The sequence below is a fragment of the Procambarus clarkii genome, chromosome 19, assembly GCF_040958095.1.
Source record: "Procambarus clarkii isolate CNS0578487 chromosome 19, FALCON_Pclarkii_2.0, whole genome shotgun sequence".
Lineage (NCBI taxonomy): Eukaryota > Metazoa > Arthropoda > Malacostraca > Decapoda > Cambaridae > Procambarus > Procambarus clarkii.
In genome coordinates, this window is record NC_091168.1 from 33,088,933 (window position 1) to 33,113,547 (window position 24,615).

Below are 24,615 nucleotides of genomic sequence, written 5' to 3' on the forward strand. Positions count from 1 at the left end.
TTTACTCCTGATGTGGCTGTGCAGCAATTTAGGTTGAGTCTTTGCCTTGCTTGCGATGTTATTTTCGTATTGCTCTTCTGCCTCTCTTCTCAACCTGACATATTCATTCCTGGCACTCTGGTATCTTTCTCTGCTCTCAAGTGTCCTGTTATTTCTGTAGTTTCTCCACGCCCTTTTACTTTGCTGCTTAGCTAGCCTACATCTCTGATTAATCCATGGGTTTCTCATCTGCATTTCGTTGTTTTCCTTTTGGACCGGGACAAACTTGTCTGCTGCCTCCTTACACTTCTGCGTGATGTAGTCCATCATGTCTTGGGCCATCTTTCCTGAGCTCTATTTCCCATGTTATATTTGTTAGGAATTTCCTTATCTCCTCATAGTTTCCCTCTCGGAATGCCAGCCTTTTGTTTTTAGTTCCCCCTCCTCGAGTTCTTTAACCCTTCTTCAACCAGATACTCAAACGTCAGTACACTGTGGTGGCTCATTTCTACTGAGGCCTCGACTCTGATATCCCTTATGTCGGAGTCGTTCAGAGTGAAGACTAGGTCGTCTCGCTGGTTCATCGTTTCCTCTCATTCTTGTGGGTTCCCTGACATGCTGGCTTAAGAAGTTTCTTGTTGCCACCTCCAATAGTTTAGCTCTCTATGTGGTTCCTTGTTCTCCCAGTCTATCCTTCCATGAATGAAGTCTCCCTTGATGAGCAGATGGAATCTATTTCTAGAGGCAGCAGAGGCTGCCCTCTCAGGAACACTGGTTCCTCAATTAACGAATTTAATCCGTTCTGGGACCGAGCTCGTCACGTGAAATGCTCGTCTTGCGAAACAACAACAACAACTGTCGTCAGAGGCATCCAAGAACCAGCGGGAATGCTAGGAAGCACCATGTGGTTTGCTCGTTAATCGAGAAATTTTCTGCAAGTGGCTCGCTCATTACTCAAAATGGCCTCGACACAAGTCGAGGCCAGGCTTGACTTGTGAGAGCTTGGCCCACCAGGCTGTTGCTTTGGTCCCCAAAGCAACGTTCCTTACACACAGGACCACTGCGTGGCAGTGGTACTGATGTGTAGTGGTGTGTGGCAGTGGTATATGTGGTTTACAGTATACTTCAATGCGCCACTCATGGAACATATTGTTCAGGAAATGAACAGATTCAGGACTACTGCAACAGACTGTTGTTCCATCTCTGTTTTTGGAAAATACATTTCTCGTGACAGATTTCTGTTGCTATCAAGTGTATTCATTTTGAAAATAGTGAAAACCAGAATGTACATGATAGGCAATGGAAGGCGAGGCATGTCCTCGGTGAACTGAGTGGGAAATACAAAGGCCAAAAGTACCAGATCAGAAGCTGGTGACAAAAGAATCACTTGTGCTTTTCAAGGGATGTCTTGCCCTCAAGCAGTACATCCCTTCCAAACATTTCAGAGTTTAACTGATGTTCTTCGTACTCTGTGATTGTGAAACAGGACTGGTCATCGTCAGGGTTTTATATTCTTATACGGACGTAGACATTCCGAATAATGATCCTTGCAGTTTCTCGGGCAGTGTAGTAAAGATGCTGATGGCACCAGTACTGAAAAAGGGCCACATTTTATATACAGTGCAGTTATTATATCAGTCCCTTGCTAATACTGTTCCTGCTGGAACAAAATACTGGAGAGTGCGCTACGGTAAAGGAGGGAAATGCCAGTGTTTGGTGTAAATATTGCAGTGCGTGACTGTCATAAAAATAAAAAATAAAAGTGACAAAACGCTTGCAGTACACTGGAGACATGGGCATGAAGTAAATATGTTGACAACCATTCACGCTGGCAGGATGGTAAACAATGGTAAGGTCATCAAAGAAAAAAACAAAAACTGTGTCATGGACAATAACAAACATGCACTTGGTGGAGGAGTGCAACATGTTGGTTGGTATTGTAGAGTGTGTGCACAAAATTGTCATGTGGGCCAAGATGTTTTTCCACCTTGCTGATGTAATCATGCTAAACAGTTAAAATATGTATATGTACATGGTAAAATCAGACAATATAGACCAACTATGCATATGTTTAGTCTTGCTGTTCTGACAAAATTACTAACGAAGTTTGGCAAAGGTATTCATATCAAGAGGCATTCTCAGTCCAACATTGCCTCATACTGATCCAGACGGCCTGGTTTTCAAGGAGTGCTTTCAGATACACAAAACAACACATTTTAAATGCAAATTAGTGACGTATATTTGTGTGTCGGATTTCCCAAAAAATCTATTATTTGTACATTTTAATCTATTAGAACATCCAGTGATTCCATATTGAACAAAAGTAAAAAAAAAAGATTTGCACAAATGGGTCAGTGACATTGTAAATAAATATAGATACAATAAATATATTCACAGCAACTCCCACCGATTAAATGGCCTGCGCATCCCCCCATCCAGGATGCTCAGAGTGAGCAGGAATTGGTGATGTCTTCACAAGTTTCCTTTGCTCCACTACAGCCATGGCAAGTCGTATATAAAAAAATTTTGTTTATTTTCCCATGATCAAGGAATGCATTTTAACACTATTAAAGAGGATAAAACTTTGGGAAATATTATCCCGTGCACCAGGGCAGTGTAATATAAACAGGGGTGCGGCCCGAGGGTTAATAACAAAAGTAATATTTAAATCAGTATTATACATAATATAGAATTCTATACCTGAATCTAAAGAACTTTAAAAGTTAAAACATTTTTAAACACATACTGAATACTTAGTGAAGTCAAATCTATAAATACATTATCACAAGCCATAATTCCCAAGTATTAATAAAATGTCAAACTCGGTTATAAACTTAAGAACTTTAAATTCAAAGAACAGATGTAACTTTAGTCTTCTTCAAATTTGTAGGTCACAATCAAGCAATGTAAATGAATAAAATGACCATTATTAACACTTAATAAAAATATGAAAAAAATAAATACACAAACTTGGAGACATCATTAATACTTCACTACAATATTCTCATTACTAAAACTAAAGTACTAAATTTATACAGTACGTCAAAAAAATATCAACAATATTAGTAAATTATGCTACAGACCAACATTTACAAGGTTGAGTCAGGATTCATCAAAGCTCCAGTGTGCGTGTCCACTTAATGACTCTGTACTCCTCTACCTTGCAAGCACTCTGGGGTCATGCATAATAATATTAGGTCGAGGATGACCTCGTAGCACTTCAGACCTCATGAATGCTTTACTAATTACATAGACCCTTAATAATTGAGGTACAGATCTCAGATAACCTAACACACACCTATGGAAATAAAAGTAGACACACACACATGGGCTTGATGAATCCTGGCCAACTGGAATGCTTATGAAACTGTGGGTGCTTCAGAAGACAGTAATCCTACTGCGAGAAAAACCATCAAAGCAAACACCCCCCCACACTACTAATTACACATCACTCAACATTTCAAATAAATATTCAGAAACTACAGTTAAATTACACGACATTAACATGATATACAGTATATTATTATGTTCAATACATTAACTAAAACCTCTACAGTATTTACAGCAAAGTCACATGCTAATAACAACATACAGTGTATATTTGACGACTTTTAACAAGATATTGTAGATACGCTGCACGAGTCGGGGGTGAAATCTTTAAACTGGGAGAACACGGATATCTGAAAATGCAAATTTATGAATGTGCTGCTGTATATAATTAGTGCATTATAAAATCATAACAAAACACGTGATTCAGAAAACCTAACCCACACATGAAATTAAATGAAAGCGATGACATTTTGGTGAAGTTACAACTTGATGGATGGGCCAAAACATCGTTACTTTCATCTCACATGGATGGGTTGGGTCATTTGTTTCAGCCATGTTAGTGATTTACTTTTTACATTTGATTCAACTATGCAGAAACAAGCCCATGTGGTTAATTCCATACAATATGTGCACAATTCTCTAATTACAACAATAGGGAGTATGCCCCAAGAAATCTTATTATAATAAATGTGGTGACACGAGGTAATGAGATGTATAGAGTATGGTTAAGGTGTCATGAAATTAACTACAGATACTGAAGATGGAAAATTAGTGCCATTTAATTCAATTTAAAGGAAATAGAAACAATGTTAAGTAATGGGGTAAAACATCCGTCATATAAACGTGATACGTACAAATTATGGGATTGTTAGAAAGTCAGTTGAACAATTACAGTAATGAATTTACACAGAATTCAATAAAAACACTTAATTACAGGTTTCCAAGAAACCAGCGAAGAATGTAATGAAACACCATTTTCTGAATGAGTCCCGGAGCCTATCCAGGCTGAATGCATATGTATATCTTTCTGGCATCAGTCAGTGCATGGAGTTCTTGCCTACCAGGAACCACGAGCCAGAACCTGGCCCCCCTCTAGAGAGGCACGAGGAGCAATGGCCTATAGAGACCCCCCCTGTGGTTGGGGAGCATTCTATGTCTGCCATTGACCGGGACATGCACCCAGAAAGGTAGGCACCCCAAAACAAACCCCTATTCTGGTAAAATTATTGCGACTGAAGGCCGAACAAGTGGACAGATCTCCCCAAACAAAAATTAGCAAATTAGCATAACGCCATCATGTCGCCGCTGTCTACGCAACCCCCCCCCCCCTCCCCGGGAGGGGGAAGGGGGAGCCCAAGACCCACCCGTTAGCGACCCAATCTTCAGTTCTTAAGCTGGATGTCAAAAAGCGCGAAAAACACCGCTGACCGGAGGGAGGGATGCCGGGGAGCCTCCGGGACTCACCCAGAAAATGGCGTTTCATTACATTCAATGCTGGTTTTCTGGAGGAGCCTTGTCTGCCAAAGACAGCAGCCAAAGCAGCAAACTTACGCACGTCGTGGGCACGGGAATAAACCACAGGCTGGCTAGATTTAATAACCCTGCGGACAACCTGAGAAACCCGAGCTCAGGAACAGGGAAAAAGAGACACCGGGTCAACCCAAAGAGCATTCCCAGCCACCAAAGCTGTGGCACGCAAATAACGGCGGAGAGCCGCAACACAACACATGATGCACCCCTGACCTCACCCACCAAGCATCAACAACCCAAGGCCCCCTCCGAAATGCAGCCGTCTCATTCTTCAACAGAAAAGGAGGAGACGGCTGCAGCCGAACAAAAGGACCACCAGAACTGAAGGAGCAGAAACCCCTGCGCCGGAGGAGAGCATGAAGCTCCCTGACCCGACCCCTAGAGGCCAAATGCCAACAGGAAAAAAAAAGAGCTCTAGAAAAATCAATCCCGAACGGGAGGGGCCACAACAAACCAAGGAGAAGAAAGAAACGAGAGCACGGACTGCTCAGGAGGAGCATGAGCAGGCTGGAGGTGAAACAACGTCCGAGAAAGCTTGCGGAACGGGGCAGAAGTCACATCAACACCGAAAGCAAGCTGAAGCGGCTCCGCCAGCGCCGCACGATACGAGGCAACAGTATTGGGCATAAGATGATGGTCCTGGAACAACCAAGAGAGAAAGGGCAAAACAACCCTATCAGAGACCGAAGAATACCCATGCAGTGATAGGAAGAACCGGAAGGACCGCCAGGAAACTTTATACCGTTGCCGAGACGAAGCACGCAGGTGGGAGACCAACAACGAAACCACCTGCGCACCATACAAGTGATGATAAACCCGAGTCAAAAACTCCAGATGCGAAGACTCGAGGAGATGAACGAACCAGCCTGGGAGACCCTCGGGTTCAGACACCGAGCAAGGAGCACCTGAAACCAAGGCTGGGCCGGCCACCAAGGAGCCAGGACAACTCTTCCCTGGCAAGTGTCCAAGGGAGCCAGAACCTGGAGCAACAGCTGAACCATCGACCCCGACGGCCTCACAGTCTGGGAAGGGCGCCACGTATACCAGGAGACGCCTCAACCACACCAAGGCGAAGAGATCCACATCTGGAGTCCTGAACGTCCGGATAAGTCCAAAATGAACTGGAGGTCCGCGCAGTCCTGTTTCGGGACTGGAAACAGGCTGGAAACCCACCTGAGGGAAGAGGTCGTTTCAACGATGCCCAAGCGAGCCCACTCCAAGATGGCCTGACAGAGCGCAGGAGAAGAGGCCTGCCCCGTCAACCCCGAACCCTCTGAGGGAGGAGGGGGCCACCCAACGCCACCACAGGCCGCACTAAACGACCCGAAAGGCCCATGAATCGTGGGACCAGGCACGAGCAAACAGGGCAAGCCTCCCCCCCCCCCCCATCACCCTGTCAATGGAACGAACCGCGAAAGGGCCGACGCACCTTACGAGAATCTGAGCGGCGGACAGGGTGATTCCCACGCTGACCTGAAACAGACGGAACCGAAGGCTGCGCCTGCCCCGAATCTGGCACCACTGGCCTACCACGACGAAAGGAACCCCGAGCCCTGGCACGACCTTTCTGGGAAAGAGTCCCACGAGTCTCCCGGAGCACCAACAAGTCAGACATAGGTCGACAACTAACCAAAGCCGCCTAAAGGTATTGCACCTCCGCAGACTCTGCAAACAGCAAAGGACAAAAGGGTGAAGACAATTGAAGAGCCAAAGCCCAAGCAGATTCCAAGGAAGAAGGAAGCACTGCCTGCCAACACGCAAGGTGAGAAGCATAGAACCGCAAAACCGCATCACGCAAAAGAGGCGCAAAAAGCTTCAACAAAGCAGACGAAGCCTGCACCACAAAGGACAGCGCCCCAGACCCGGCAGCTCCCCCCACATCCAACTTAAGTCAATCCAAGGACAGCTCAAGGAGGGAAAAGAAAGCAAGCAGGGCTGAAGCAAGCAGGCCACGAGTACGCAAATCCTCCACAACCAAGGCAGCTGAAAGGGAAGGAAGCTGCACAACACCAACATACCACAGAAGGGCAGGGGCGAACAAACAAGCATTGAGGTGCTCGAAGTCTCCCCCCAGGAAAACCCGAAACGCAGTTCGTGTCTCCCGCTAGTCAAGCGTGCGGGACCCACAGAATGTGTGCCAAGTCTCCAACAAAAAAAAAAAGAGGACGGTCTGCCAACCAGGACAACTCCAGAACTTCATAGCGAACCCAGTATGGACAGGACAAACTATACACGAAGGACACAGATCCATCACAAAGGCATAATTCAGGTCGCGCAGAAGGTAAACTGCAAGGGCTTCCTGCACCACAAAAGACGAAATGCGGGAAGCTGCAAACCTCCGGAAAGACGGAACCGAGGAACCCGCGAGATCACAGAACCAAACCCGGGGAGGGGTAGACACTAAATCCAATTCGTACGCGGAGGGAGCAAAAGAAAACCCCTCTCCTTGTAACACTAAGCCCCGCTCTGAGGGCAGAAAAACCCAGGCGAGGCCTAACGGGACCCAAGGCCCCCAAGTCAACCCTTCCCCAGCCCCGAGAACCTCTTCCTGAGGACTTGGGGCAGAGCCAGTCTCCAAACCCCCCGGTTCCTGACTAGACCCAGAAGCTCTGGCTGAAGGACCAGGCTCGAATGCCTCCGCCGCAACCCCAGAAGGCGATAACCCCGAGACTGCCCGAGTCTCAACACCAACTAGACCCTGCCCTGATTCAGAAACCCTCAGATGCTTCGGAGCCGGAAGCAAGGGAAGAGGGGAGGGGGGGGGGGGGGAGGAACTGGATGAATAACAGAGGATGAAGGACAAGGAGCGGATGGAACCAGAGCCAAAGCAACTTCCACCCCCAAGTCAGGGTCCCTATAAGCAAAACTGGGCAATCTCGGGGCATCCGGGACCGCAACCAACCTAGTGTGTTGCAGCAACCTAAATCTAGCATGCAACGTCGTAGCTGCCTGCACCCGCATATCATTATCAGTGGCTTGGGTGAACTGGAGCACATACAGACAACACACGTCGCACGACTCCGGGTCAAAACAATCATTGACCCATCAGGCAGCGTGGCGGAGACAAAAACCGGTGAGTGTCACCCCTGAGACAAGGCGACAGAGTAACCTTCAAACTTGCAGGATGCGAGGGAAGACTCAGGGGTCATATCCATCGGATCACGTAGCCCCTGTGGGATTTCCCAGGGGACTGCGAACCGGCACCCAGGTCTAGCAAACAAACTTTTAAAGCTGAACCCCCGAGACGTGTCCACTCACGGGGGCCAAGTGGGGAGGACCACCAAACACAGAATTTTAGATATATAGATATATATACCCCAAGAACAGCGATGGGGGACCACAAAGGCAGACCCGCCACCAGGGAGAAAAACAAAAACAAAAGGAAAATCTCCGCAAGAGAACAACGTACCCAGGCGAAACAGAGCCGGCCACTGTTATAGGTGAAAACTAGCTATGCAGTACCCTGTGCCCCTGCCAGTGGCGAAAGCTACCCCCCTACCCAGAGACAAACAAGGGTAAGAAAAAACCCCAGCTGACCCCAAGGGTGGCCAAACACCGAGCAGTAAAAGACACAGCGGGGGTAGATCCCGAGGTGACTTGTGGAAGGTGGCCCCAAGCCCCAAGGGCAGTACTTACAGGGCACCTAGGGAAGGGAATCCTAGGCGCATGCAGCCCGAGTTCCGTGGAATACGTCTCCTGGCTCATGCACCCCAGAGAAAGCCCACACCACAAGGCACAGAACTGAAACAAAAATTGGAGCCAGAGCACGACCGCACCAAACACCCATCAGCCAAAAACTTAAGGTTGGGTTGCAGGCAGGTGGGTCTGGGGCTCCCCCTTCCCCCACCCAGGGAGGGGGGGGGGGGGGGTGTGCGCAGATAGCGGCACGGAGACATGATGATGTCATGCTAGTTTGCTAATTTTCGTTCGGGGAGTTCTGTCCACTTGTTCGGCCTTCGGTCACAATAGTTTTACCAGAAAAGGGGTTTGTTTTGGGGCGCCTACCTTTCTGGGGTGCATCCTGGTCGATGGCAGACATAGAATGCTCCCAACCACATGGGGGTCTCTATAGGCCATTGCTCCTCGTGCCTCTCTAGAGGGGGCCAGGTTCTGGCTTGTGGTCTCGGTAGGCAAGAACTCCATGCATTGACTGATGCCAGAAAGATATACATATCCATTCAGCCTGGATAGGCTCCGGGAGCTGATGGGGCTCCCCCCAGAAAAACTCAAATTTTAAACTGTAAAACAAAGAAAAAGGGCAAAATAATATAATGTATAAGATTGAGGTCCCACTGGAATCTGTACAGACCCAATAGTCACTACAGTAGGGTCCTACAAGGATCAGTACTGACCCCAACAGTCACTACAGTAGGGTCCTACAAGGATCAGTACTGACCCCAACAGTCACTACAGTAGGGTCCTACAAGGATCAGTACTGACCCCAACAGTCACTACAGTAGGGTCCTACAAGGATCAGTACTGACCCCAACAGTCACTACAGTAGGGTATTACAAGGATCATTACTGAACCCAACAGTCACTACAGTAGGGTCCTACAAGGATCAGTACTCACCCCAACAGTCACTACAGTAGGGTCCTACAAGGATCAGTACTCACCCCAACAGTCACTACAGTAGGGTCCTACAAGGATCAGTACTTGACCCCAACAGTCACTACAGTAGGGTCCTACAAGGATCAGTACTGACCCCAACAGTCACTACAGTAGGGTCCTACAAGGATCAGTACTGACCCTGACAGTCACTACAGTAGGGTCCTACAAGGATCAGTACTGACCCCAACAGTCACTACAGTAGGGTCCTACAAGGATCAGTACTGACTCCAACAGTCACTACAGTAGGGGCCCATAAGGATCAGTACTGACCCCAACAGTCACTACAGTAGGGTCCTACAAGGATCAGTACTGACCCCAACAGTCACTACAGTAGGGTCCTACAAGGATCAGTACTGACCCCAACAGTCACTACAGTAGGGTCCTACAAGGATCAGTACTGACTCCAACAGTCACTACAGTAGGGGCCCATAAGGATCAGTACTGACCCCAACAGTCACTACAGTAGGGTCCTACAAGGATCAGTACTCACCCCAACAGTCACTACAGTAGGGTCCTACAAGGATCAGTGCTGACCCCAACAGTCACTACAGTAGGGTCCTACAAGGATCAGTACTGACTCCAACAGTCACTACAGTAGGGGCCCATAAGGATCAGTACTCACCCCAACAGTCACTACAGTAGGGTCCTACAAGGATCAGTACTCACCCCAACAGTTACTACAGTAGGGTCCTACAAGGATCAGTACTGACCCCAACAGTCACTACAGTAGGGTCCTACAAGGATCAGTACTGACCCCAACAGTCACTACAGTAGGGTCCTACAAGGATCAGTACTGACTCCAACAGTCACTACAGTAGGGTCCTACAAGGATCAGTGCTGACCCCAACAGTCACTACAGTAGGGTCCTACAAGGATCAGTACTGACCCCAACAGTCACTACAGTAGGGTCCTACAAGGATCAGTACTGACCCCAGCAGTCACTACAGTAAGGTCCTACAAGGATCAGTACTGACCCCAACAGTCACTACAGTAAAGCAGGTGCTTTATAGTAAAGCAGTGTTTTACTATAGTGGTGCCCCTAAAAATTGCACGAGACAAGCCCATGACATCTCTAACCAGAGAAATGTTGAATAAAAATACTTGTAAATATAGACGAAACTCAGGATGTAAGAAGATTACAAATTTATATAAAAGCTGAACAATTCACCATAAATACCCAAATAACGGAACTATTCACTCTAACCACCATGAGAGTAAGAACAAGTCCGGAACATGAATTTACCAACGTAGACGACACTGTTCAAAACGCCACACCCAACTACACCTGATTAATCTTTGTATGTGCTTCCACCCTCTTTTCAACTTTATTCATCCCCATTTACGAATTTCTATAAAAATGATATACTGTACTCCACTTTGTCTAATCCTATTTTCCTATTCAATAATAGTCCAATTGAATTCATAATTGGTAAAAGCCTTCTAAATCTAGAGGATCACCAGACAGCAACACACTGGGAAAAGACTGTATGCAGGGCACACAGGGGAAACAAACATGAACAGTGCAGTAGATATTGCAATAATACAAATATACTGCACCTCAAACATTACTGTGACTAAATATAACTAAAAAACAATTTTAGAATGATATTTATTTGCAAGGTTGTACCGTAATAAATACACCATAATCTTCCACTCGACACTGAAGCTTTCGTTGCAATTGTAATTCCAAAGGATCATAGTCTGTCTGAGCCAGAGTGTAACATATCATGCTAAGTACTGTATATTAAACAGCTGCAAGCAATTCACACATTTGGTCATTTCCGCATTAATTCTTCCTTCCATAAATACATGGGTTCTGTAGCACACCAGAGTACATCCTTGGCTCACAACCAAGGGACCCAGGTTCAATACCCAGGCGGGTCAAATGGTTAGATACGTTTCCTTCACTTGATGCCATTGTTTCACCCAGTAGTAAGAGATATGAGGGAGTTAGCCAATTGTTCTGGGTTGCATCCTGAGCAAGATCAGTAGTTGGCTTAGTGCAGGGCAAGGGGAACTTTTCATCACATGAAAATCATATTTTACTCTGTGAAGATTTCATGAGGCCATGAAAAAACGTATTGTATTGTATTATGTTTGTATTATGATTGCATTATATATTGTATTATGCTCACTGTATTATGAACTGTATACATTAAGATATACCAAAAACAAACCTACAAATCAAGTTTCATTAATTTAAACTGCTTTTTGAAGGCTGCACCGAGTACCATAAAAGGATGCATGTTCCACACCTCTAGCCAAGTGGGACTTTGAAAAGCTTAGGCATAGGCTTTCTCTCCCTGACAAATGGGATTGTTCAGGCATTCAATACAGTATATAAAGAGCATGCCAAAATTGTATCTGCACTAAATTGTTACACCCAAAATTTCTTGTTTTTCACCAGTGCGTAATTTGTCACCTTGTTTACAAGCTTTCTATCAATAATTGTTACTTTTAACTCTTTTTTTTTTTTGGGGGGGGGGAACACAAAAAAATTTGTGTTCATCTAATTATCTGGCACATAAACCAACCTGTCCTCTTGAATAATACATTGTATTTTGATGTAAAAATCCACAACATCAAGATATGAAGAAGTATAAATCATAGTGGCTCACAAGATTGATCAGCTGTTATGTCTTCTATTTGTCGGTCTTCTGTTAGGTTCAGCCAATTTACATAATTTTGTTGTGATGTGACAACTTACGAGGACGGGCTACATAAACGGTCATAATGCTCATCTATTTAACAACAGTACACATCATTAACAAATTGTCTTATACCTCCTCCAAATCTTCAGATTTATTTAATTTTATTTTATTTTCCTAATTCCAATTAAATGTATTTTGGTATAAATAATCCTTAATTGGAGATGTGTTCTACATGTACTCACCTGAGTACATGTAGGGAGTCCTACTGCCCTACTTTACGTTCTTAACGTATCACACTTAAGACGAGCAGCTGGAGAGAATAATACTAACCTTGTCCCGGAGCTGGTGAGTAAGATGAAGCGCTGTGGTGAAACACACGAGCACTGGACTCAACCATGGGACAGCACAGTCTGCTTGAACACTCTCAAATTTCATTGTTCCGCCAGAGTTGGATAAATGATAAACAGCCAAGACTAGTTTATGAGCTTGCAGGTAGAAGCTCACTGCAATGTCTCCAGGTAAAGGCGGAGTAAGAGCTTTCTGGAAATTAACGTAATAATATATTGTACTGTCACCATCAATGTACTGTACTTCTGTATGCAACAAGTGGGAATTATATTGAAGTTTAACCGTTTTAAGGCCTTACCTACAATTACAAAACATTGAAATCATGTCATAACAAATCTTTAAACCTTTTGACCTAGTCTGTAATACGTGCATCTGGGGGGGGGGGTGACCCCAGGACACACGTCTAATTCTGCACAACTCTCCAAAGACTTGTTCAATTATACCATTTAGAAATGCCATTAATCCCTTATACAATCTTAAATTTTCAGAACCTTCAAAATTTTATCTAAACCTATTTAGTCATATTAAGGATTAAATTTTATCTTTTTTTTTAATCAATTAAGAAACCAAATTTTAGGTTGAACAGTTTTTTGAGGAAGATGGTGCATGTTTCCACCAGCAAGTGTGGTTATAATAATCAAAACACTTTACAAAGCTACTTTGTATATACTGTACACTGTATTGTAAAGTAAAAGTAGCTTAAAATGTCATAGGTTATTACTTTTTTAACACACTACTTAGTAAAATCACTAAGAACAATAATTATCAGGAGCCAGTGCCAAGTGACCATGACTAAACCGTACTGGGTATAACACATTGAAGGGATGCGAGGACAAGTAGCTGGGATATGAGGATGGATTTTAATTTAACTCGCAGGATAAAACACCAAGGAGGAAACTATCAGGGGAAAGTGCCAAGCCCTTACGACTATATAGCACTTGGAAGGGAACAGGACAAAGATTTGGGATGAAACAAGGAATGGGGGGGGGGGGGAATAGAACAGCCCCCATGTTCCAACCACTTTAAACATTGGGGACTAAATAACAAAACTATGATGCAGAAGATTTGAAAATCTGCATACGGTATATGTGAACCAAATTCAGTAACAAAATTTATTTGAAATACAATAAAGCAAAGTAACTTTTAATCTGCATGTGGTATATTTTTAGACTTTGACGTGAGGTGGCAGCGCCTCACGCAAAAAATACTCCACCATCGTATATTAATACATCTTCAGAAGGAATTTATACATTCCCTCTGAAGATATATTAACATACGAAAGTACTTAAGGAAATTCCTGTTTCAATTCTTCCTCCATGAAGGAAGAATTGAAACTGAAGGATATATTGAATTGAAGAATATAGATATTATTTATTACACACACACACACACACACACACACTGTACTTTGAATTCAGAGTGTTAATTTGAATCATGAAATACAGAACTGTTACTGTTTCATAGGAAAGTGTCTAATACTGCACCACAATAATGGAAACTTTGTAGAGAACAAGTCACAATAACACACCTGAAACAAATAACTGACTCACACATATGAAACGAAAGTGGCAATGTTTTGGTCCATCCAGCACCTTTATCAAGTCATTTAAGTCAGCCCTGGACCTTATAAAGTCATTTCAGTCATTCTGGACCCTTATCAAAGTGGTTCAGTCCATCCTGGTTCCTCATCAAACCATTTCAGCCCACCCTTGACCCTTAACAAGTTGTGACAGAACCTTTGTCAATGTTTCATATGAAAAGTAGTATGTGCTAAAAATCTCTTTATTAATTACCTACCATATTCTTGCTGGACAAAAGCTCATCGATGGTCTTTTTACGAGGAATCAAGAGGCTACTACGACCCTTCTGAAGCAATTTGATCAGCTGTCCCAAAACATTAAGAACTTCACTGCTAGTTCTGTAAAAAATATATGCATAGTCAGTATGTAAACATTACTCAGTACACAGATTCACCAACTTCCCACATTTGTAAATTTTAAATCATAACAAATAACATATCAAATTATTTTCAAGCTTCTTAAAAAAAAAATGATGGAAAACAAGGAGACTGATACTACAGTTGCTCCTTAAAAGTCAGAGAGGATTTTATAAAAGGTATATCTTGGTTATCTCGAGATGATTTCGGGGCTTTTTAGTGTCCCCGCGGCCCGGTCCTCGACCAGGCCTCCACCCCCAGGAAGCAGCCCGTGACAGCTGACTAACACCCAGGTACCTATTTTACTGCTAGGTAACAGGAGCATAGGGTGAAAGAAACTCTGCCCACTGTTTCTCGCTGGAGCCTAGGATCGATCCCAGGACCACAGGATCACAAGTCTCGCGTGCTGTCCGCTCGGCCGACCGGCTCGGCTATAAGGTAGAAATAAAACCAGTTATAATCCCCGTTGTTGGGGACAGTAAACCTGGAGCATACCTGGAGCGGGTTCTGGGAGTTCTTCTACTCCCCAAGCCCAGCCTGAAGCCAAGCTCAACTTGTGATAACTTGGTCCAAACAGACTGTTACTTGAGGCAGCTCGCAAGCCTACATATTCACTAGAGCCTGGTTGGTCCGGCACTTCTTGCAGAAACTTATATAAGTGCCTCTTGAATATCTCCTCCTTTGTACTTAAATTTTATCAAAGTCCCATTACGTCAACAACAACTGACCTTCCCCAATATCCAACCCACAACACTGGCCAATGGCCTAACATCTGGGTTAGAACAGTGGCATCTGGTAAAAGAAAACATCCCCAACAGTTTCTGTCCTGCCAGAGGACTGAACCAGACTGCCTTGACAATAAGCCAAGGACATAGACCACTGTGCTACAAGTAGCAGCATACAGTATATTCAAGATATAATTTAGAAATTAAAGCAGTGATGAAAATAAAACTTCTCCCCCCCCCCCATTTGAAACACAGAAAAACAGCCTTACCTAAAGGAGTTGCTAGCTCCATGGCCCTGTAGAAACTGAATGGCAAGTTGGAGAAAGTTGCCCGCATCCTGAATCTGCTGTATTCTCCAAGGAGCATCTGGAGTCACACTAGTGCGGTGGACTTGGTTCTGGTGCTTGGCTGCCTTCATATTAATGTCCTGCACAGACATGTATGTGGTACAATGTATATGGAAACTCAAGTGTATATGGCAGCGAAACATGTAAAAGAAAAGAGATATTATATTTAGCAGTATAGGCAGCATGGGGGCAGGGAGGGCCACAATGGGGGCCACAATGGGGGCCACAATGGGGGCCACAATGGGGGGCCACAATGGGGGGCCACAACAGGAGTGCAGGGAGGGCCACAATGTGGGGGAGAGGCAGGGAGGGCCACAATGTGGGGGAGAGGCAGGGAGGGCCACAATGTGGGGGAGAGGCAGGGAGGGCCACAATGTGGGGGAGAGGCAGGGAGGGCCACAATGTGGGGGAGAGGCAGGGAGGGCCACAATTGGGGGGAGGCAGGGAGGGCCACAATGGAGGGAGGCAGGGAGGGCCACAATTGGGGGGAGGCAGGGAGGGCCACAATGGAGGGAGACAGGGAGGGCCACAATTGGGGGGAGGCAGGGAGGGCCACAATGGAGGGAGGCAGGGAGGGCCACAATTGGGGGGAGGCAGGGAGGGCCACAATGGAGGGAGGCAGGGAGGGCCACAATTGGGGGGAGGCAGGGAGGGCCACAATGGAGGGAGGCAGGGAGGGCCACAATTGGGGGGAGGCAGGGAGGGCTACAATGGAGGGAGGCAGGGAGGGCCACAATTGGGGGGAGGCAGGGAGGGCCACAATGGGGGGAGGCAGGGAGGGCCACAATTGGGGGGAGGCAGGGAGGGCCACAATTGGGGGGAGGCAGGGAGGGCCACAATTGGGGGAAGGCAGGGAGGGCCACAATGGGGGAAGGCAGGGAGGGCCACAATGAGGGAAGGCAGGGAGGGCCAGCATGGAGCCAACAATGAGTTTCTGAAGCAGGCTAAACATATAATCTACTGGACAATAACATTACCTTCTTGCTAAGTACTGTACTGTAGTATAGACAAATTAACATTTTGAAAAACTGATTAATGAAATTTGACATGTAGAACAGCTTTGACTATTATTAGACATGCTGCTGCAGAAAGTACTGGACCAGCCAGGTGGTAATGGATGTTTGGGCCTGCAGACCACTACAAGCAACAGCCTGTTTGATCAGGTTATCACAAAACGAGCCTGGCCTCAGGCTGGACTTGGAGAGTAGAAGAACCGTCTCCAGACATACTCCAAGCAAGCTACTTACCGCCTGACTGATCGCATCCCCAGTCACCGTCACCACGCACTTGACTTGGTCCTGAGTGCTGTGTGCCGCTGTAGACATTATGAACTTCTCCTGCTTGATCGGTGTGTCGCTGCCACACAGAGGGACGGGAAAGTGAGTGCAGCACTCCTGCAAAATTGGTCCATACAGTATTAAATAAATAGTACAAAGTTATATTTTAAAAAATCCTTAAAACTTTTCAGTCACTATCTGCAATTCTCTACTGTGATCAGATCACTATATATGATTGCTTTATATTGGTTGTATGAACTATTTTTGTCATGCACACCACAATGGAGGACTTTTAACTGGCCAAGTTGTTTAAGGCTTCAACACAACTCATTACATATATTGAAAACATTGTGCAGGATAAATATCTACCTAATGAATATATATTCATACAAATCAAGAAAAAAATAATGAATGAATGAAAAATACAGTATAAAACCAAAGTAACAAATTGGATTTAAGTAATAAAGCTCTCAAGTGTCCATTAACAATTACGACAATGTATAGTATATTGTAATGAAAAAATACAGAAATCTGACTGTGTAATTGGGCCAATTGATTTACAGTATTTCAATTATTTATAGGATACAATGGGTTATTTTATTTAAAATCTTGGTGAATAAATTGCACACGCAGAGCATAAGTAGCAAAAATGTGACTTGACAAGGGTCCAGGTGAAACGGAAAATTCATCTGTTTCATTTCGTATGTGACAGTTGGGGTTTGGTTACAAGTATAATAATAATAATAATAATAATAATAATAATAATAATAATAATGAATAATAAATAACAATAATAAATAATAATAAATAATAATAATACTGTAATAATAATAATTTATTAAAAAATTGACATTCAAATAATACAGTGATTCAATAACTGTTTCACAGGATGTATACAGTATTTAATAAGGCCACTAATATGCAAAGTGTTTTGGGTATAAATTAAAATAGCAGTTCAGTTGTTAAAAGGTTTGACGAGGTAACCACTTAATACTAAACAAGACGAAAGCTAAGATACATCAAATACATTCTTGCAAAGCCACCGACACACATTGTGTTTCAGGTTAATCATTGTATAATAAAAATAATTGCCATACCTTGAGGACTTGCATCACCTGTGTGAAGACTCTTGGCACCTCCTCCGTCAACACCCACTCCAACTCCTGCTGCTGTAGACACAATGGGAATAAATAACCATCTGATAATGTCCTGACTCAACATTTTTAAGAAAAACTGTAATGGTTTATCTGTATGTTGTACAGTATATGACACATACAGTAGGGCTTATATATGAGCCCAATAGCCTCAGGAATCTGTACACCAGTTGATTGACAGTTTTGAGGTGGGACTAATGAGCCAAAGCTCAACCTCCGCAAGCACATGCCCTGTCTTGCCTCTCAAATGGAATCATTAATAATATAACGTAGTGAAACCTCAGTTTTCGAGTGTCCCACTTTTTGAATTTTTCGTTTCTCAAACTCAATTTCTTCGACAAATTTGACTCGGGGAGCCGGTCGGCCGAGCGGACAGCACGCTGGACTTGTGATCCTGTGGTCCCGGGTTCGATCCTGGGCGCCGGCGAGAAACAATAGGCAGAGTTTCTTTCACCCTATGCCCCTGTTATCTAGCAGTAAAATAGGTACCTGGGTGTTAGTCAGCTGTCACAGGCTGCTTCCTGGGGGCGGAGGCCTGGTCGAGGACCGGGCCGCGGGGACACTAAAGCCCCGAAATCATCTCAAGATAACCTCAAGAAGGTACTTGAGGTTTCCCTCGGTGCTCAAGTTTACCGATACAAGTATGGGCTGACTGAGCACGTGGCGCACTTCAGTTTACCAGTGTCTCCCGCCTAGTGATAACCACGCTTGAATTCTTTGTGAAGAATTTCATTGTTTTTGTGCTTTTTTGGTTTCTGAACATAAAAGTTCTTATTATATATCATGCCATGGGTTACAAGAAAGTCAGTGGCAAAGATATACCTACGAAAATAGTTGTGAGGATGACGATAGAGAAAAAACAAGAGATTTTTCATAGCGAGACAATGTGATGTCTCACTACAGACAAGTGTTAAAATGTGGGGAAAAAACATAGGGAAAAAACAAGTATCTATAGACAGATTCTTAGTAAGACAATCAATGAGCCACAACCAGGTCCTAGTGGTATGCCTGCAAAATGTGAGAGAGAGCACCCCAGAAATGTCATCACTGCTGTTATAATGGAAGAGGACCCCCTTCTAACACTAACGCCTCCTCCTTCTGTAGTACAAAATATAAATACAGTAGTAGTATGTATAAACTGTATTTTTTAACTTAATATTTTTGAGGGTGTGGAACGGTTTAATTAAATTTACATTATTTCTTCTTATAGGAAAAATTTGTATCGGTTTATGAACAATCTCTAGGAACAGATTAAATTTGAAAATGAAGGTACCACTGTATAACATTAAGTAATTGGTTATCAATACATAAAGTATCACTTGTAGCGTCTTATTCTGACTACAGCACAGTAGTTACATTTTCGATGAGCTAGGCTAGGCATGGTTGGGGTGAGCTAGGCTAGGCATGGTTAGGGCCAGCTAGGCTAGGCATGGTTAGGGCCAGCTAGGCTAGGCATGGTTAGGGCCAGCTAGGCTAGGCATGGTTAGGGCCAGCTAGGCTAGGCATGGTTAGGGCCAGCTAGGCTAGGCATGGTTAGAGCCAGCTAAGCTAGGCATGGTTAGAGCCAGCTGAGCTAGGCATGGTTAGAGCCAGCTGAGCTAGGCATGGTTAGAGCCAGCTGAGCTAGGCATGGTTAGAGCCAGCTGAGCTAGGCATGGTTAGAGCCAGCTGAGCTAGGCATGGTTAGAGCCAGCTGAGCTAGGCATGGTTAGAGCCAGCTAAGCTAGGCATGGTTAGGGCCAGCTAGGGTATATCATTAGGGTATACTGTACATGCAGACATGCTGGTTAGCTCAGGTTGTGTTGATTTAGGGGCGACGATGATCGAGGGATCGGATGCGCCTCGTTTTGAGCCTCGATAGGTTCCGTTTAGCTCAGGTTAGATTGTTAGGCCACATATGTTGACTTGTTTAAGTTAGGGGCAAGCTGAATATGGGGGCTACTAGCAGCTCTCATCACAATTCAGAGAATACGGAAAAAGAAACTTCTAACTTCGTTGCAAGAGTTCTCCTTTATACAGTACATTTTAAAGGCTAACCCTCCCAATTGTTTCATGCAAAATACAATCAGTCTGCAAAGGAATGGTGCCCAGCTGTCACACTCCATACTGATACCATTTATTTAGTAGAAAAGGACTGCCCGAAACGCTGCGCGTGCTAGTGGCTTTACAAGACTGTAATTACCATATTTGTATCCTCACATTCCTTATGTACATTCTTGTATATGCATAAATAAATAAATAAAAGGAGACATTGAGTTTTGTAACACTATTGTCAACAGTATATGGTACATTCATAATAAAATGGATGGCTATTATTTAATTAGTACTGTATAGATGAAGTAGTGCAGGTTACTCAAAATACAATTCAACTCCGAAAGGAAGTATTTTTAAAGAGAAGGATATGCGTTTATTGAATACTTACCTAAGGATTGTACGCATGTTGGCTACAAGTTAATGGGCTCAACATAATTGTATATAGTGTTAGGTTAACTTAGGCTCTGTTAGGATAGGTTCCGTTTTAAAATCCACTAGCGAATAGTCTTGTGCATAATATGGCTTTTATCCCCAATACAATGCTGCGAATGATTTATTATTTCTGCTTTCTTTATCCCATAAAAAAATCTACAGTCCTTAAGTTTATTGTTTATTATTCACACGAACCTCTAATTAGTCTCAAGAAAGTGCTGCACATTTTAAGTATGTGGGCGGAACGTAATCCATCAAATCGCAGCTAATAATCCTCAACAATTCATTTGAGATATTAAATGAAGTTCTAAACTGTAAAGAGCATTTATTTCATAGCATGTCAAAGGTGACCAAAGGTGGAGCTGCAGCTTAGGGTAGAGTGAAGACACAACGAATCGACTATTTAACAGTGAAATTATTTCGGTTAGAAACCCTATTCCAGACTTGCTGGCCGTGTTAGACTTGGTTATGTCTAGTTAGTTGGTTAGTTTTTAGTTGGAGATGAAAAATGGGCAACTTGCCCTTAAACTATACTTCTGTTATTTCACCAATTGTGCTTAAATTTATCAATCTTGCAATTCCAATATTTTCAACACAATAGAATACATATACCTAGAAGAAACACTTTTAAATATACATTCAACACCTAGAATATTATTAAGCTCAGCCATAGAGGCGAGTCTATATCTCACCCTATTCTACACACTTAGTACTTCAATATGGGGTCAAAGGACACTATGGCGCCTGGTGCGGGTACCTGCCATACCCAGGTAACACATATGGTGCCATAACAAGGTGGTTTACTTACTAAAACAGCCAGTTCTCCCCTGTCAGCGTCGCCCATGATGGACCAGTGACTCCCCGGCCCGTCAACACTACGGACCTCCTCCCTCCAACGTCGCTATTACGGTGGTTTAAGTCCTATTAATGCGTCGCATTCGTAGCGCAATGGTCGACTGCTTGACAAAAAGCCATGTTATAGCATATATCACTTGCTATAAATGGCGGTTATAGCATAACCCGCCGAAGCCGTGAACGGCAAAACGCTGCTGGCTTTGAAAATACAGCTGGAAAAGATCATTAGGGCAAATGGGGGGGGGGGGACATTGACAAGCCACCGGCTTCCTGTCCTAGTCGAAGCCATTAATATTAATGATCCTCACGTAAATACACGTTTATCGAGATCCACCTATTGTGAAGACTAATAATAAACAGAAGCTCCCCTATGACTGTAATATCTCCATTGCTTAAACAATTATGTATTAGCGATAAATCCTACCATTAATGTATAATGACTTACTGTAAATATATAGCTCTTGAAATAGAACATTCTCTGTAACTAGCTGATATTGTAATTATAAGGTGTGAAAGATAAAGGAAATTGTTAATGTAATCATCTCCATTGAGGTCTGATAAAGACCTTTTATGCCCTCTGTTATCCTTTTTGCGCTACAGCTCACAGGATGAGTATGGGGTGCACAATAAACTAGCCGCCTCCGGGAGTAACAATAAAAACAAGCTGACTAACTCATGAGTTCACGAGTACCCAGTTACTGCTAGGTGAACATGCCATTAGGGGATAGGAAATACGTCAAAATATTTGTCCCGCCTGGGATTCGAACTAGGAACTCAGAGTCTAGAACGTACCCGCCTGTAATATCAGGACCCTTCAATACTATAAGTCTTAATCTAACCCAGTTCAAACCAATAAAAAGTTAGTATTTAATAAAGAGGAACAGCTCGTAGATGTGCCTTGAATCACTTGATGGGTCTTCCTCTCTCTCACTATCGGCTGGGGATGGTGGCGCATCCCTGTAATCCGGCGACTCGGAGGCCTGGGCCAGTGGACGGCTTGCGGTGAGGACCACTGCTGCGGGACTCCCCATGTTGAGTGGGCGTCCGCACTAAGCTCGGCATCAATATGGCCACCCTTGGGGAGTCAAGGGCGTCCAGGTTGTCTAAGGAGGTGTGAATCGGGCCAGGGGGGAAACCCAGCAGCCAAAAGCACCCGTGTCGAGCAGTAGTGGGATCGCGCCCGTGAGTGGGCGGCCCGTACCAGCCTTGCCAACACAGGCGAACCTGGTCCTTTTTATTATTAATAACATTTCTCAAATTTATTTATTTTGCTTTCATTATCTTAAATCTTAAACTCTCTTTCCCTCACCATTTATTACAACATATATCATATTAACCTTCCAAAAATAAAACACCTGAAACATTACCTACCTTAGTTACACAAATATAAAATAAAAAACACCTCAAATAAAGTTTTAAAAAACAAAACACCTCAAACAATACCTACCTTCCGCTACACATAAGGGGCATAACTGCCAATCCCCTCACAGTCTTAAGAGAGAACTGGATAAGCACCTCCAAACGATACCTGATCAACCAGGCTGTGACTCATACGTCAGGCTGCCAGCAGCCGCCTCCAACAGCCTGCTTGATCAGTCCAGCAACAGGGAGGCCTGGTCGACGACCGGGCAGCGGGGTCCCTAAGCCCCGGAAGCACCTCAAGGTAACCTCAAGGTAAGGTAGTTCACCATCATACTAAAGTGTCTCCTCAAACTATGTATCGCACACACGCAAAATCATTAATTACACCCTTTCCACTACCGCCTACAACATGGGTATGGGCTCCATAATAAATGAACTAAACTAACATCTTTCATATATATTCTAGAAAAATTAACACATATAATCAACCTCCCGCTAGCCCTTTTAATTTTACCTAAGAACTCACATATGTGGACAGCTAGTGACACAATTGATATGTCTCTGTGTATATGCACACCGCCCCCCACCCCATCCAGTCAGCAGCGGTGGATACCTTACAATCACTTACTTACTACTACAGTTTGAAAACTGGTCAAATTGCGCTAAAAGTTCTCCTAACAGATCATTTAGAATTAAATATTTAAACATCTTGGAACATTGGTTGTAGAATTGGCTCTGAATTCACGTATCTTTTCGCACTCCATCACATGCCTTTACTGATGGCTCCGTGCAGTTGCGCACTGGTAGAACAGGTTGTGCATGTGCACTATATAAAGCGAATGAAATAATCATGTCTAGTACACAGAGATTGAACAACTGGGCAAGCACGACACAGACCAAGCTATTGGCCATTTATCTAGCCACTGAATACCTTAAGCCCAATGGTGGTGGAGTTATTTTCTGTGACTAAAGGTGCGCTCTGCAGTCCTTAAATAACCCATCACAATGTATGTCGGAAGTAGCTTGTAATATTAAATGGAATGGAATTTTTGCCAATGATAATGACTCTTGTATGAAATTTGTGTCGATCCCATCCCATGTTGGAATTGGAAAACATGACTTTGTAGGTCGATTGCCCAATGAGGCTTGCAGGAAAGAAAACATTGATTATGACTTTGGACTATCTAATGCAATAATTAGAAACATACAAATGAAAGAAATTAAGTCTGATTTAGAAGAACTAAGAAATGCCCAGACACCTGAAAGCTGCAGTATTAAAAGTTATGACAAGTTTTGTATTAATAGGTATTTGTATGGTCAGCACAGTAACCGGACCAGGCAATGTGATGTAGTCATTGCGCGAATTCCCTTGGCTACAGACACATCTGGCAGGATAGTGAGGCTGAGCCACTACCAGAATACTCAGACTGTAAACTCTGTGATAAACCTTTAATGCATTCACTAGAACACTATACAGTATTGTTGAATGTGAAACCGTAAAGGACTTTAGACCTCCTGGCCTCTTGTACCACCAACTGTGTAACTATTTTATTGACTCAGGTGGTCTGACGACATCCTAACAATTTATCCAAAATTTGCTAATTGTCGAAAGAATGAAGAACAATTTTTATTTATATTACTTCTAAGCTGCATCACTTATGAACTTACCCTGCCCTTGTGTGGCAGTGCACAATAGAAAGTTGTTTTCACATATCCATACATTAAAACATTGATTGTAACCATCATATATATGTACTTCTGTCTACACTTTAGACCTATTGTCTTATGTATGACCCTTGTCCTGCGTGACAGTGAATACCAGCAATATCCTCACTTTAATAAGTCTTAATCGAAATCCTCAGATTAGGCAAAATTGTAATTAATTTTGTCAATAAAATGTTAATAATAATAATAAATGACGTCATGCAACAAATCTGCGGATGTGGGGGAATATGTATAGAATTTTGGGCAGATTCTAAAGATAAATACAGAATTTGCAGAAAAAATAAAACCAGTAAGGTCAAGGGTCATAGTAAAAAGGTTA

At 43.7% G+C, this 24,615-nt stretch overlaps 1 protein-coding gene across 2 annotated transcripts; it reads right to left on the reverse strand.

Moving 5' to 3' along the window:
• Positions 1-2,248: 2,248 nt before the first annotated feature.
• On the reverse strand, positions 2,249-21,316 carry LOC123757458 (rogdi atypical leucine zipper). Of its 2 annotated transcripts, XM_045741093.2 has the most exons (7): positions 21,163-21,316; positions 17,832-17,903; positions 16,705-16,851; positions 15,380-15,537; positions 14,247-14,367; positions 12,432-12,641; positions 2,249-3,659 (listed from the first exon to the last, which is right to left on the reverse strand). In XM_045741093.2, the coding sequence occupies exons 1-7, from the start codon at positions 21,196-21,198 to the stop codon at positions 3,591-3,593; spliced, it is 813 nt and encodes a 270-aa protein (XP_045597049.1). In that variant the 5' UTR covers positions 21,199-21,316; the 3' UTR covers positions 2,249-3,590. The 2 variants fall into 2 exon arrangements, with proteins under 2 accessions (XP_045597049.1, XP_045597050.1); XM_045741094.2 differs by lacking the exon at positions 17,832-17,903 and having other exon boundaries at positions 3,440-3,659; positions 21,163-21,314.
• Positions 21,317-24,615: the final 3,299 nt, after the last annotated feature.